This window comes from Erinaceus europaeus, chromosome 9 (assembly GCF_950295315.1).
Source record: "Erinaceus europaeus chromosome 9, mEriEur2.1, whole genome shotgun sequence".
NCBI classification, from domain to species: domain Eukaryota; kingdom Metazoa; phylum Chordata; class Mammalia; order Eulipotyphla; family Erinaceidae; genus Erinaceus; species Erinaceus europaeus.
The window spans coordinates 112,738,969-112,753,716 of NC_080170.1; the positions used below are offsets into that span (position 1 = coordinate 112,738,969).

At 45.6% G+C, this 14,748-nt stretch overlaps 2 protein-coding genes across 10 annotated transcripts in view; one reads left to right on the forward strand and one right to left on the reverse strand.

Moving 5' to 3' along the window:
* ATP5PF (ATP synthase peripheral stalk subunit F6) lies at positions 1–7,092 on the reverse strand. 8 transcript variants are annotated; one of them, XM_060198572.1, is made up of 6 exons: positions 6,597–6,730; positions 6,456–6,499; positions 6,315–6,370; positions 3,064–3,238; positions 696–820; positions 1–194 (listed from the first exon to the last, which is right to left on the reverse strand). In XM_060198572.1, the coding sequence occupies exons 4-6, from the start codon at positions 3,225–3,227 to the stop codon at positions 157–159; spliced, it is 327 nt and encodes a 108-aa protein (XP_060054555.1). In that variant the 5' UTR covers positions 3,228–3,238; positions 6,315–6,370; positions 6,456–6,499; positions 6,597–6,730; the 3' UTR covers positions 1–156. The 8 variants fall into 8 exon arrangements, with proteins under 8 accessions (XP_060054555.1, XP_060054551.1, XP_016042214.1 ...); XM_060198568.1 differs by lacking the exon at positions 696–820 and adding an exon at positions 6,081–6,122 and having other exon boundaries at positions 6,315–6,499; positions 6,597–6,873; XM_016186728.2 differs by lacking the exons at positions 6,456–6,499; positions 6,597–6,730 and adding an exon at positions 6,081–6,122 and having other exon boundaries at positions 6,315–6,364.
* Positions 6,037–14,748, forward strand: part of GABPA (GA binding protein transcription factor subunit alpha) — a 27,324-nt gene continuing 18,612 nt past the window's right edge. The window contains exons 1-3 of one of the 2 annotated variants that reach the window (XM_007519782.3): positions 6,037–6,162; positions 11,836–11,947; positions 12,520–12,664. In XM_007519782.3, coding sequence (XP_007519844.1) covers positions 11,871–11,947; positions 12,520–12,664 — 222 coding nt within the window. In that variant the 5' untranslated portion in view covers positions 6,037–6,162; positions 11,836–11,870. Of the gene's footprint in view, positions 6,163–6,553; positions 6,693–11,835; positions 11,948–12,519; positions 12,665–14,748 lie in introns of those variants that run through there. The other variant, XM_060198567.1, reaches the window with a different exon arrangement.

Consider the following 14,748-nt stretch of genomic DNA (forward strand, 5'->3'; position numbering starts at 1 on the left):
TACACTCAGTTGCATACCAGTCTCACCATATTTATTTGGAACTAGGATTAAAAGAACATTTGACAGTGGTGAAATGTGCGTTTATTTTCTGATAACTTCCAACAGTTGTAAACCTAATCTAGGGCCAATTACCAGATTAAGTCGTACATCATTTCTTCAAGACTGGGGTTTGTCATGGACTTCAAATTTGGGATCTAGAAGGGGAAAAAAAAGGGGAGGGCCAGGAGGCTTAAACTCAGCCATACTGCAATTACATATACTAGCTAATACCTGCCACATCAATCTTTTGATTTGTTTTTTAAAGCAAATACTTTGCTTATTTATTTGACTCCAATGAATAGCCAGATTCTCTTTTAATTGACTTTATATACACCATGCTATCTAATTATAACAGTCATAAGAAGATATTCCAAGTTTCCCCCAACTGTCAGAGGGGAAATAGACTCCAATTAAATATCTAAGACCACAGAGCTCCAAAATGGGGTCATCAGAATTCAGGACCAGTGAGTCTCCCACCACTGAACCAATATGTTATGTGATCTCTATATGAACATTTCTCCCAGAGTTTCCTGTGCACAAGTCATGATTCTAATAGTCACCTGTAACTGTCACGTGGTCCTCCAAACAACCCAAGTATCAACACTGTCCATTTAAAATGATATTTTATAAGACTGACTTTGTGACCAAAGACTTACCTTCAAATGTGAAGGTAGGGAAGGTATTCATGTCTGATTTGCCAAACATTTGCTTAAGCTTAAAAAGCTCCCTGTCCACATCTTGTTGATACTCTGGACCAACATCCACTGGTCCTGCAGATGACCTAATGTGTAAGTAGACAAATGAAAACATTTTATAGTTTATTTTTCCTGCATTTATTGATATTGCTAGAGAAAAATATCAAGAGCACTGCTCAGTTTTGGCCTGTGGTACTGCTGGGGATTGAACCTGTGGCTTTTGATGCCTCAGGCATGGAAGTCTTCCCCTTACATATCCATTCTGCTATCTTCCTAGCCTGAATCTGTTTACTTTTGTAAACAAAAGTGTTTCTCGTCATCAAGTTTCACTGTTGTCAAGAATAGGTTTTTGGGGACTGGGTGGTGGCGCATCTAGTTGAGTGCACATGTTACAGTGATCAACAACATGGGTTCCAACCCCCAGCCCCCCACCTGCAGGGGAAAAGCTCTGCGAGTGGTGAAGCAGTGCTGCAGATGTCTCTCTTCTTTTTTTGCCTTCAGGGGCTGGTGCCTGCACTACAAATCCACTGCTCCTGGACACCATTTCCCCCATTTTGTTGGCCTTGTAGTTGTTGCTATTGCTGATGTTGCTGGAAAGGACAGAGAGAAATGGAGAGAGATGGGGAAGGCAGAGAGGGGGGAGAAAGATAAGACACCTGCAGACCTGCTTCACCGCTTGTGAAGTGACTCCCCTGCAGGTGGGGAGCCGGGGGCTCGAAATGGGATCCCTAAGCCAGTCCTTGCGCTTTGCGCCATACGTGCTTAACCCGCTGCGCGACACCGCACCCCCCTTCTCTACCTCACCCTTCCCTCTCAATTTCTGGCTGCCTCTATTCATTAAATAAATTGGAAGAAAAAAAAAATCTTTTGTGAAAGAAACCAAATATTCCACCTGAATTACAATTCAAACTATTTTTTTTATTTAAATTATCTTTATTTGCTTATTGGATAGAGACAGCCAGACATTGAGAGGACGGGGGAGATAGGGAAAGAGACAGAGAGACACCTGCAGTGTTGCTTCACCACTCGTGAAGCTTTCCCCATGCAGGTGGGGGCCAGGGGCTCGAACTCAGGTCTCTGTGCACTGTAACATGTACACTCAACCAGGTGCACCACCACCCGGCCCCCAATTCAAACTATTTTACTGACAGCTCTTGCATAAGAGAAACCTGCATCAAGGGTACTGAGGAAATGAGTCTCTTTTAGGATGTCATAAGATCCAACGGCTAAATAAATGGTCTTCCATTGTGGCTGGAATTAAAGGCTGCTCCCCTTTAAATGTCAACTGTACATAACAAAACTGTACTGACCATTCTAAACTTTAGTTTCAATATCTAAATTTGAAGAATCTACCAAAGAGGGGCTGTTAAGAGAATTAAAGACACTTAAAGAGTATCTGGCATACATACAGTGAGCAAATGCTCCACTAGTGTTCCTCACTATTAGCAAATTCAATCAGCCATCACTAAATGGCTTTTTTATGGTAAATTTATTTACGAGAGGCTAAACAGTTTTACAAAATTTAAGATTACAAGGGTAGGGGCCAGGCAGTGGCACACTGGGTTGACTGCACAAAGACCCAGGTTCATGTCCCCATGCAGAGGAAGCTTCATGAACAGCGAAGCAGTGCTGAGTGTCTTCCCCTCGCTCTCTCCCCTCATGATTTGTCTTTATCCAGTAAATAAATGTTAAAAAAAAGGGGGGTGGGTAGGTTACACCTCACTTTTCACCAAAGTGTAATTCTCACAGTACAAGTGACAATGTGGCTATCATTTTCATGGCTTCAAAAAAAAGTTTAGTAAACCTTAATCTCTTTAAACAGAACCTTCCCTGGATTGGCAAGTCAGTTCACCTGGAATAGTGCTGGCTTTGCCATGTAGTAAGATGCAAGTTCAAGTGTGGCTCCTATGGCACTGGGGGGGGGGGGGAGAGAGGTTGGTGCTGTGATATTTTTCACTTCAAAACATGTCACAGGAAGGGCATTAAGCTGAGAATTAAATATTTCACTCCCAATGTTTCATTAGCCTTATGCTAATTAATGCTTAAGAGATTTGGGATACACACACACACACACACACACACACACACACATTCTAAATTATTGCCAAGACCTCGTGCACTTCTAATAAACTGGCTTTAGTTGATAATACATGACATTAAAATAAGGATATGTAAAAACTAACCGTGGATCTAATAGTATTCTCTTGGATCCCACATAAGGGAGATAAAATCTAGGACCCATTTTAAAATACCAAGGAATTTTTCTGCCTAAAATGTATATACTTCAAATCCTTCTACTTACATCAAAGTTAATAATAGACCCACTTACTGTCGCTTAGTTCTGTATTCTCTAATCTTGTCCACAAAGAGCTTCTGTATAGGATCAAGTTCCTTATTAAATGCCACTGCTGTAACGCCGATGTTTCTCCTCAAGTGGACAGAGACCGCAGACCGAACGAGTGAGGACAACCGGAAGAGCCTCTGAAGATTCATGGTGATTGTTACTGGAAATAAGCATCTGAATGTTAATATATGCAGTTGGAGGGAGTCAGCTAGGGCGACTGAAGAGAGAGAACTGCCGCTGCCAGGATTGATAGTGCAGAAATCTCTACCTCAGAGGCCCGAAGAGGGAGGAACTGCTCTGCCTGCTGTGACTGCAGAGCTCCAGGTATTCACCTATAGTGTCACTGCTCTACATCGAAATGAACTGGAAGCTGGGAAGTGACACACCCAGTTGAGCACGTGTTACAATGCACAAGGGCCAGGGTTCAAGCCTCTAGTCTCCATATGCAGGGAGGAAGCTTCACGGGTCATGAAGCATGGCTGCAGGTGCCTCTTTCTCCCTCCCTTTCTCCTCTTAATTTCTGTCTCTATCCTACAAATAAATAAACAAATGACAAAAAAGTCATCAGGGAAAAATAGCAACCACTCCAAAAGAATATAATATAGCCAATTAGACAGAAATCCTGGAGGGGACTGGGCAGTAGTAAACTCAATTGAGCACATGTGCTACCATGCACAAGGACCTGGGTTCAAGCCCCTGGTCCTCACCTGCTCTTTCTCTCCCACCTCCTCTGTGTCTCTGTCAAGTAAAAAATAAACACACACACACACACACACACACACGAAAAAAGGCTGCTAAAAGTGATGAATTCACCATGCAGGCACAGAGTCCAGTGATGACCCTGGTGGAAATTAAAAAATAAAAATATACAAAGCAGAAGTCATGAAGATGAAGTCTGAATTTTAATAAAGCTTCAAAGATTTCCAAACCAGGCCAACAAGCTAACACACTAGGCTGCCCACTGTGCCACCCACAGGGTCCAGCACTGCCACTACCACACTGGGAGTGCTACTGGACTCTAGGGAGTAAAAAGTCAGTCACTGCCAGATAGCTAAGTATTGACAATAATAGCAGCTTTCCTACAACAAAGAAATATTCAGTCCCAAGCAGTGCCAGGGTATAGCGGCTCCAAAACAGCACATAAAAATTGAGACAGAACTTACTAACCCAATAACGTATTCTTCACTTGCCGGGGTGAAGACAAACTTATTTGAAGATGTTAAAGTGCTCATCACACTTTAGTCCATCAGAGGAAAATATGACTACAGCCAACAACCAATGACTTCAAGGCCCTGCTTAGGACTGTCCTGTTTTTCATATACACACTGAGACTCAGAGGAAAGCAGCTGGTCCTAGACTACACAGTGGACTCTGGCTGCTCATGGGCAGGTCTTTTTGTCCTTTTTTTGGAGTTTATTGTTGTGGTTATTGTTATTGCTGTCGTTGTTGTTGGATCAGACAGAGAGAAATGGAGAGAGGAGGGGAAGACAGAGAGGGGGAGAGAAAGATAGACACCTGCAGACCTGCTTCACCGCCTGTGAAGCGACTCCCCTGCAGGTGGGGAGCCGGGGGCTCGAACCCGGATCTTTCTGCCGGTCCTTACGCTTTGTGCCACCCTCTGGCTCTCGGGCAGGCAGGTCTATTTTTCAGATTGTGCACCCTGATGTATACTTTTCCTTCTGGCACTTTACGGACACCCATAACGCTTAACGCTTGCTTTTTTTAGATTCTCTTCTTCACAGGCAATAAAACCAAAACTGACCTCATTACTTGGGTTAAAAAAAAAAAATCTACTTCCTTTGTTCGGTTTTCTTAATCACGGAAGAATTCTCAAATCACATTCTACATTTTCATCTTGTTGAACTCCAAACCTCTTCAACAAGTTTCAACTTTCTACAGCTCCCCCCCCCTCCCCCGCAAACTCGTTATCTGAAAAGTGAACAGATTTTAACCCCATCAGCGAAACTAGCTCCCTCTCCTTTATTCCCCTCACCCCGGTTAAACACAACGGGGAACAGGTGTAAAAACAACAAGTTCTCTCAGTTTTTTTTTTTTTGGGGGGGGCGTGGGGGGCTCCAGAGTCCAGGGCAGGGCAGGGGTCCGGCACCGGGCCGAACTGGGGAGGAAATGGCCAGAGAAGGGACGGTCGTGTGTGCTGACACGTGCACGGTCTTTCCCGCGGGCCCCAGTGACAACCGGCGCAGGGTCCGTCCCCGGGCGGCCTCCCGCGCGCCTTATCCCTAAAGACCTCGCACTCCACGCGCTCTCCCGGGAACGGGGTTCCCTCCGGGAAGCCCCCAGCAAGTCCAAGCCGCTCCCCAAGTTCGAGGCCCGCCCTCTCCCGCCCCGGGGCCGGCTTGACCCTTGCAGAAGTATATGGGTGTGTGTGTGGGGGGGGGGGGGGATAAGCAAACAAAAACCATCGAGGGCGCCGTCGCTACAGACACCTTTAGGCGGACTGTCCGCTTTCCCCGACTTCCACCCTCTTCCTAAAGGTGTTCAGAGCCACGGCCCCGCGCCACGACCTTAGGGTGCCCCTGGGGGTGTGTGTGGACTGACTCGGGGTCCCCCACCCACCGCCCCCCCGAGCAGATCGGGCATGATTAAGGAGCGTCACAAAGTCGACCGCCGACTTGGAGGTCGCAGTGTCCCCGGGCAAGGACGTGCAGCCGCCCGGGACACGCTGGGCTGCTCGGCCCAGTAGGGCAGAGGTCACAGGTCCCTCCGGGCCCGAGGGGAAATCCAGATTCGGATCCCACGCGGCCAGGCCAGGCCGGTCCGGCTCCCCTCCCAGTCACCTTGCGCCCGAAGAGGAAGCCAGCACCGAAGTCCCAGGAGGCCCGACAGACCCAGCTGCCCTCCCAGTCACCTTGCACTCGCCCGGAGCTGCCAAAGCCACAGCCGTCGCCACCGCTCCACTTCCGGCCCTGGCTCCGCCCCCCGCCCGCCTACCCGCCGTCGCAATGCATTCTGGGCCTTCGTTTCAGTCGGTCTGCGCTCACCGGACAGGAAGCGTCTCGGAGGCAGTCTGCGACCGGACGGTTCTAGGTGAGACAGAAGCCAAACACAAGGAGGAAGTGGAGAGTAAGTGCTTCCGGGTCCTCTGGAGGAGCCTCCGCCATCTTTCCTCCGTCTAATCTAACCCGTTCTCTTCCACCCCCACCCCACTCTAGTAGACCTAGTGGGCTACGCATGCGCACTTGGACTCGCCTTTTCCTCTAGTTCAGTTCCCCTACCTTGACCCTGGCCCGAGTCCCTGTACCGGTGCCTTGGGGTGGCTGAAGGCGTAGGACTGCGAAGGAGAAGCGAGAGCGTGTGAAACAAAGAGGCGTGGGGCGTTGTGGGCCTCGCGAGCCCCCGTTGCCCCGGGGCTTCACCTCGCACGCCCTGCTGGGAGTTGTAGTTCGGGACCCGGGGGTGCCTGGGAGGCGGGAGGGGGGTTGGAGTTTGTCAGCGCCGATTCCGCGGGCAGGGCCCAGGGGCTTCACACCGGGAGCCGCGGGAGCTGCAGGCCTTACCGGGAGAGACGCTGCACGTGGAGCCCGCGCCACTGCGCTTCCCAGCCGGCTCGGGAGCGCGGGCGGGGCCGACAGGGCCGGCCGACTCCGGAGCGGGTGAGTGCGGCCGCCGGGGGAGGCGGGCGGGCGGCGCGGGCCCCGCGCGGGCCGGCCTGGCTCCCGCCGCGTTCCGGGGCCTGCGGGCCCCCCCGCAGCCGCCTGTGTGTTTTGTTTCCGCTGGTCCCCGGCTCTGTGACTCCCATTTCCGTTCGTGGAGACTTGAGGGAGCCGGGTGGGGAGGGGCGGGGAGGGCTGTGCGGGGGGCGAAGGGGAGGGGCGCGCGGCGCGGGAAGCTGGGAACCGCGCGACCCCGGGGCCCGGCCAGACCCGATCCCGCTGCTCCCGGCCCACCCTGCTCTCCTCGCGGTCCGCGGGGACCGTGTCAATCCCGGCGCCCCGGGGGTTTCCGAGGCTGCGCGGCAGTTGGGCAACCTGCTCTCAACGCGGTCGGAACCCCGTCACCTTTCTGGAATGACCTCCCCCGCCCACCCCCACCCACAGTGACATCAAAGCCGCTGCCTTGGGTAGATCGAGTTTGAAAACGAGGAAGTTGGGCTCTGGTGTGCGGGGGGCGGGTGAAGCCTGGGTTGGTGTAGCTCGGCAACTTTGTCAAGTTGCCATTTGTGTGCTGGAAGAGAGACTGATTTATTTATTTATTTATTTGAGTGTTTGCATTTCCTCCCCCGGGTGGGGGGGTGGCGGGAATCCCGGTTTGCTCCGCAGAGCAGCAGGGACACTGATGTCTCTCTCGGGCCGCCTGTCTGGCCCGGAGGTGAGAGATCGGCAGAAACCAGGAGCAGCGGGTCTGGGCGCAGGGAGAAGGCGGAAAGCAGCGGGCAGGGAGGGACCCGCGCCGCCAGCTGTTTGAAGGCAGCGACCTTGACAAATCGGGTTTGATTCAGCCTTTCCCAGCGGATGGATTGATGGCGCTTTATCTGTAGTGTTGCCGTGTCCCGCTCACCCATGGCATATTTTTTTTTTATTGTCTTTATTTACTGATTGGATAGAGACAGTCAGAAATCGAGAGGGAAAGGAAGGATAGAGAGGGTGAGAGACAGAGAGACACTTGCAGACCTGCTTCACCACTTGTGAAACTTTCCCCTGCAGGTGGGGACTGGGGGCTCGAACCTGGGTCCTTCCGCATTGTAACATGTGCGCTCAACCAAGTGCTCCATCACCCGGCCCCGTATTTAAAAAAAAAAAAAGGAAAGGAAGAGAGGATTGAGCACTGCTCGGCTCTGGCATGAGACGGTGCCAGGAATTGAGCCTGCCACCTCAGAGATCCCAGACTTGCAAGTTGTTCCTCAGATAGGTTGTACTGTCATCCGACCCTCCACTCTACTTTCAGAAAGAAAAAACTCCATTAAATATTTATGTAACAGGAGAGTGATTGAGACCAGAGCACTGCTTTGGCATCTGCAGAGCCAGGGATTGAACACATTCAAGCCCTGTGTTCTACCCTGGGTGCCCACCTTGTCCTTTCTAGCAAAGGAAAGAAGACTTGGTTCCCCCCTTTTACTGTAATAAACTGTTAACACACCTAGTGGTTGAAAAATCACTAATTTGTTATTATACAGTTGTGGAAATCTGAAGTGTATCTTTCTGGGCTAAAATTAGATGTTGGCAGAGCTACATTTCTTCTGGATGCCCTTAAGGGAAAATCTGTTTCCTTTGTGTTCCAGCTTTTGAGGCTGCACGTACCTCATGGTTTGGGGCTCATTTCCTATATCTTCAAAGACAGTGGTTTCTTCTCACTTGGAATCACTCTGGATCTCTTGGGATTGCCTTTTCTACTTTAAATGACCCAGGTGGTATTCATTGGGCTCACCTAGCTAATCCAGGATAATCTCTTTAAGGGCAGCTGATTAGTGACCTTAACTCCCTGTTGCCATGTAATTTAACATGCTCTTAAATCCTGGGCCGTTATACGCCTACTGTAGAGACCTTGGCATCTTCTGGGGTGAGATCTTTGAGAGTCTTTCCAACTTTAAGAAGCCAGTGAAAGTCCCTAGACAGACCAATTTAAATATTTAGAGTCAACTTCTGAACAGTTAGATCTTTGCCTTTTGATGGTAATCCAACAGCGGACGGAATAGAATGACAGTAAAGCTAGTAGATACCAGTATGTCAGAAGACAAGTTTTGTGGATGAAAAGGAAGAATAAAGGTAAAGAAGAGGTAGGTTAAAGAACTAGTTGGGATGTGGTCCAGGAGGTGACACGCTGGATAAAGCACTGGACTCTCAAGAGTGAGGTCCAGAGTTCGATACCTGGCAGCACATATGCCAGAGTGAGGTCTGGTTCTTTCTCTCCTCCTATCTTTCTCATTAATAAATAAAATATTTTTAAAAATTATTTGGAATGTATAGACATCGCTACATACTCCAAATTAGATTTTTTTTTCCCTTCACTTTACAGTGGTACAAAAGTGATAACGCATTTAGTAGAAACCAAACTTCAGATTTTGAATGTTGGTCTTTACCCAGGCTAACAATATGCAGAAGAGACCCACTCAGTGATTCTGGCAACTCCTCATTAGCCATGCTTTCACCGGGGTATACAGCCATTCTGGGGGTGGGGAGCTGGGTGGTGTCGCACCAGCTTAATCTTAACATTGTATGACCCTGGCTCCCCACCTGTGGGCGCGGGTGTGTGTGTGTGTGTGGGGGGGGGGTGTCGCTTCACAAATGGTGAAGCAGGTGTATTTCTGCCTCTTTTTTAAATTACTTAAAAAGAATTTATTTATGTATTCATGAGAGAGATAGGAGAGAAAGAATCAGACGTTACTCTGGAACATGTGCTGCTCAGTACCTCATGGTTGAGAATACTGTGCTGTATCCACTGCGCTACCTACTGGACCACTTTCTGTTTCCCTCTCTATCTTTCCTGCCCCTCTCAATTTCTCTGTCCTATCCAATAAAAAAATATAATTAAAAAAAAAAAAGGGAAAAAGAGGAGTGTATTCATAGTGCCAGCACTGAGCCCCAGCAATGACCCTGGAGGGAAAAATAAATAAATAAATCTATTTTCACTTTCAGTACAATATTAAGTTACATGTGCCAGGCTAGCAGCCTGGGTGGGAGAGAGGATCCAGCAACCAAGCTCATGGCGATAGCAACACAAATCTTTATTCATGCCGGAGCCCCACAGTCAGGTGTGAGCACAGCGGGTTAAGCCAGTGGAGCCAAACCACAATGACCAGGGTACACCTCCTTGCCTTCACACCTGCCCTCCTCCAGGTCAGGATAGGGAAAAAGGAAGAGAAAAAAGAGAAACCAGAAACAGAAGTGGCTTTATAGGATAAAACCGGAAGTGGCAAGTCAGAAACTGAGATGGCTAGGGAAAAGGGGTGAAGAAAAGAGAAAGGCAGGCTGGGAACTTCCTTAGCAACTGTTGCCATAGTTTTAACTGGTGGGATTAATGTTACCCTGCAGGCAGGGCAGGTCTGGAGGTAGAAAGAAGATAGATCAAAGGAATGGTTGGGGAATCTTTCAGGCAAAACAATGATTATGTAAATAGGCCATAGTGTCTGCAGTGGAGGATGGGGGGGGGGGTTCTGGCTTAATGCCGGACAACATGAGATATTCAAGACTGTCTTATAAAATAGGCTTTGTGTTAGATTTTGCCCAACTATACTGATGTGTTCTGAGCACATTTAAGGTAGACTAGGCATGCTAATTCAATAGATGTTTTAAGATGTTTATTTTCATTTAGACGTTTTACACTTTTCAGTTTAGTATCATAGCCCGTATTAAGGAAGATTGAGTTTTGCCTTTAGTGTATTACACCTCATGGGGAAAGTACATTTAAAGCATATTATCAAATAAGTGAGAGTGAAACCATGGTCCCCAAGTTAGGTTACCTAGCATGGCAGCCTCTTTTTGATCCTGAAGGCCAAAAGACTGAATGACTTAGGGACATTGACACACACTTTTGTTTCTGCTGGTCTTTTGCTTTAGGAGAAATAATAAATAACAGATCTGCTCAAGGCCCAACCTCTTAGCTGTGCAACCATTCTCCAAAACAAAGCAACAACTGATAAGGGCAATAACCCACCCTCCATTCTACCCTCCAACAGCAAAGGAAAGCAGATTTTTTTTCCTTTATGCAGAAGTTGTTAAGACAGAGTTTGGCTTTCTGTGGCACCATATAGTCTTGTTTGGTTTCAAACGCTTGGGGGAAGTAGGTGCCAGTCCAACTATGCAAGAAGAGCAAAGAACTAAGTAGTATTGGAAGATGCAAGGATGAAAGGAAGTTTATTGTGGAAGAAGGCATCAGTGACTCTAGGGCCAGGCGTGGAGCATAGATTACTTAGGGTTTTACCGTGATTGGTGTCAATCAGTGGACTGCTATTAAAAAAAAAAAAAAGATAACACTGATTGTATTATATGAGAATGAACAGATGGGACAGGATGGGTGTGGGAAGGATGTGTACAAAGTAGGCAGCAATCCAGGTAAGATATGGTATTGACCCTTAAGTCCAGATGCATGTGTGCAACACAGATCATGCCTTTAAACAAACCACCATGCTTCAGCCACGTCTGAAGTGCGGTTTGAAGCCCCAGGCAGACTAACCTCTGGAGACCGTAATGAGGATTCATGAGGTCGTTATGGTAAAGAATGAAAGCATATGAATGGACTTGAATTAATATTTGATTTCTTTATTGTGTCAGATCTTATAACAACTATTAGCAAACCATTTACATTTACATAGTCTGTAAGTAATACAGAGGTGATTTAGAGTATACAAGAGGATGGATATAGATTGCACGTGGGGTGAAGGTTGACTCTGGGAATAATCCTCTACAGATACCAAGAAATGGCTGGCTGTACAAGACTGCAATAATAAGTTCTGCTGATAAAATACAGCTTTATTAATTTCTGGTTATTTATTATGCTGCAGGTTTGAATCTGTTAGTTGCTATGATATAATTAACATATCTTGCTGTTGTATTGGGAGTAGCTAGAGTTAAATTATCGACTGAGATCAGGCAAAAAAATTTTTTTTCAATAAATCTAATGTGAAACTATGGCAGGTTATAGTAATAACTATTTAAACAAAAGCGAGTGTTATAAATATCATTTACGGATTATCTTTCACGCACAACAGTTACTTCTAGTTACACTCCGTTTTTGTTTGCATCTGCTTGTTATGTAGCTTTTCTGCGTGTGCATGTAATTTCAAAATATCTTAAAATTTAGCTCTTGCAGGACTGAACGTTTGAAATAGTTCAACCATGACTAAAAGAGAAGCAGAGGAGCTGATAGAAATTGAGATTGATGGAACAGAGAAACCAGAGTGCACAGAGGAAAGGTTGGTGTTTCCTGCACTTATCAATTTTATATCATGAAGTTATTTAATTGTACTTGGTTAAATAATTTTTATTAAACTAAGAATCAAGCTATTGTCCTTAGTGATGTTTTTCCTTTATGACTAACCTCAGCATTTGGAATGACAATGGACTGCTCTTTCCTGTCTCACAGCTTGTAACTAGGAGGGAGAAAGAGTTTTAAACTAAAGGTAGTTATACTAATCAAGCAAGTGATTGAAATCGTTCTTACGGCAAGAGCACTGTTTAATTCCTTCCATTTACTTAGTGCAGCCACAGTTATTTTAGAAAGTTTAATTCACAACAGAACCAATTACACATCTGTAAGTAGCTGCCATAAATTAATAACTTTCAGAACAGTTGAATAGACTGGGTAGTGTCCTGCCTTTTGAGGTCACATTGCATTTAAAGCAACTCATAAGTGTAAGTAATTCTATTTTTATAGTATTAGCCATACAAATGTATTCTGATACTGAGTTTTACCTCTAGTGCATTATTTTTTTTAATGTCCAGGGTAAGACTTGTTACTATTATTAACAGGTTATTTTGCTTTTAGCATTGTAGAGCAGACCTATGCCCCAGCTGAATGTGTAAGCCAGGCTATAGACATCAATGAACCAATAGGCAATCTAAAGAAGCTGCTGGAACCAAGACTACAGTGTTCTTTGGATGCCCATGAAATCTGCCTACAAGATATCCAGGTAACTTGAGCAGTGGGGTTTATATTTGAGCACTGAAGACAGTGTTAGAGGTATTGTATTTTTGTTCACATATTTACCTCTATAGATATTATCAGGAAAACTTAAGTATCTAGAAATGAAAAGAATTCTCTCAGCCTAAGTTCCTCCATTTAAAAGAGTGAGTGCTGGGGGCAGAGAGCTCACCCCCTGAAGTGTGTGGCTCACCGTGTGCCTAGTGTTTGAGCACCGCGGACAGGTAGTTCTGTGAAGTTTTCTGGCACTGCATGTAAATAAAGATTTACCAGACATTCCATTTTTAGTTTTATGAAGATAAGTAAAATTTAATATGAATAAATAAGGTTTAATCATGGATAGAAGTAAACGCAAACAGATTTGAATCAGGGCTCAAACAGTAGTAGGAAGACTGGCAGGGGAAATAACATAATAAACTATATGCAAAAAGACTCTCTCGGGCCTGGCATTCCAGGAGCCTAGGTTCACACACACCCCCAATCATAAACCAGAAGTGAGTAGTGTCCTGGAAAAGAATAAATGAACTGAAGAAGTCTCCCTTTTTTCTTTTTTTTTTAATCTAATATCTTCTCCATCTTTGTATATGCATCTCTTTAAATGATTTTTAGATAATTTTTAGAACCTCTTCCATCTCCAACAGTAACTTTGGATAAGAATTTAGATGTCAATATTTAAGGTTTATTGTAATAGGATTTTACCTGTGGTAGCATATAGCACATGTTTGTAGCATATCCATATCTGTATGGTATTCTTCCAAGGAAGGTGATATTTTTGTGATATAAAAGCCTAGCTAGATAGGATTATAGGATTCCTCAGGTAGATTTTCTAGACTTTGGACATAAAAGTGCTAGAGTTTTATGCTACTTTCTTTCTTTCTTTCTTTCTTTCTTTCTTTCTTCCTTTTTTTATGGAACACATAAGTTTTGAGATTGTTTGATGTGTTTTATTCTTTCTCTGTCTTATAACAGATCCAGCTACTCTGTATATTAGAGAACTTTTGTTTTAGAACCTAATTTTTTTTCAAATAATTAAGAGAGATTTATTTATTTATTTATTTATTTATGAATGAGAGAATGCCAGAACATCTCTCTGGCACATGCAGTATTGTGGATCAAAATCAGGACTTCATCTTTTTCCCCTCTTATTTATTTTACTTTACTATTGATTTGATAATGATTGACAAGATTGTGGTATAAAAGGGGTACAATTCCATACAATTCCCACCACCAACGTTCCATATTCCCTGTCCTCTATTAGAAGTTTCCCTATTCTGTATCTCTCTGGGAGTATGGACCAAAGATATTTATGGGGTGCAGAAGGTGAGGTCTGGCTTCTGTGATTGCTTCTCTGCTGTACATGGGCATTGACAGGTCGATCCATATCCCTGGCCTGTTTCTATCTTTCCCTAGTGGGGCAGGGATCTGGGGAGGTGGGGTTCCAGGACACACTGGTGAGGCCGTCTGCCCAGGGAAGTCAGGTTGGCGGCATGGTAGCATCTGCAACTTGGTGGCAAAGTATTGTAGCTGGAAGGTTGACATCCAGTACTTTAACCCCACTGTGTCTCCTCCAGGGCTGCTGTCTACGATTTTGTAAAAGAGATTTTCATGTAGCATAGGTGGAAATGTTGTAATGAAATGTATACATTTTAGTCGCCATTTAACTGTACATGGTTTTTCTACTAAATATTGAGGTGGGAGGATAATGCTTTTCTAAAACCAGAAAGTGTAGCTGGGTTTAATATTGATAATGCTATAACTAAGGCTCTTTTGAGTGAGAGAGAATAAACTAGCACAGTCTTTTTGAAAAATTATCTGTGATTAGTGTCTTAGTGTTGAATGTGAAATATCTTGTAGTTTCACTTCAGTAAATTGTGCACAACTAAATACAAGTTGAAATGGCTCTCCTGGTTGTATAGAAATTGAAAATTGGGAGTCGGGCGGTAGTGCAGCAGGTTAAGTGCACGTGGCGCAAAGCACAGGGACCGGCGTAAGGATCCCAGTTCGAGCCCCCGGCTCCTTACCTGCAGGGGGGTCGCTTCACAGGCGGTGAAGCAGGTCTGCAGGTGTCTATCT

Excerpts from the sequence above, each read along its gene's own strand:
- ATP5PF (XM_060198568.1), bottom strand. The coding sequence starts at position 6,838 with ATGGGAGTCACAGAGCCGGGGACCAGCGGAAACAAAACACACAGGCGG. Across the intron at positions 6,500-6,596 it reads CACGTGCAGCGTCTCTCCCG|GCACCCCCGGGTCCCGAACT; the intron begins GTAAGGCCTGCA and ends CCCGCCTCCCAG. Across the intron at positions 6,123-6,314 it reads GGACTCGGGCCAGGGTCAAG|AACCGTCCGGTCGCAGACTG; the intron begins GTAGGGGAACTG and ends TGTCTCACCTAG.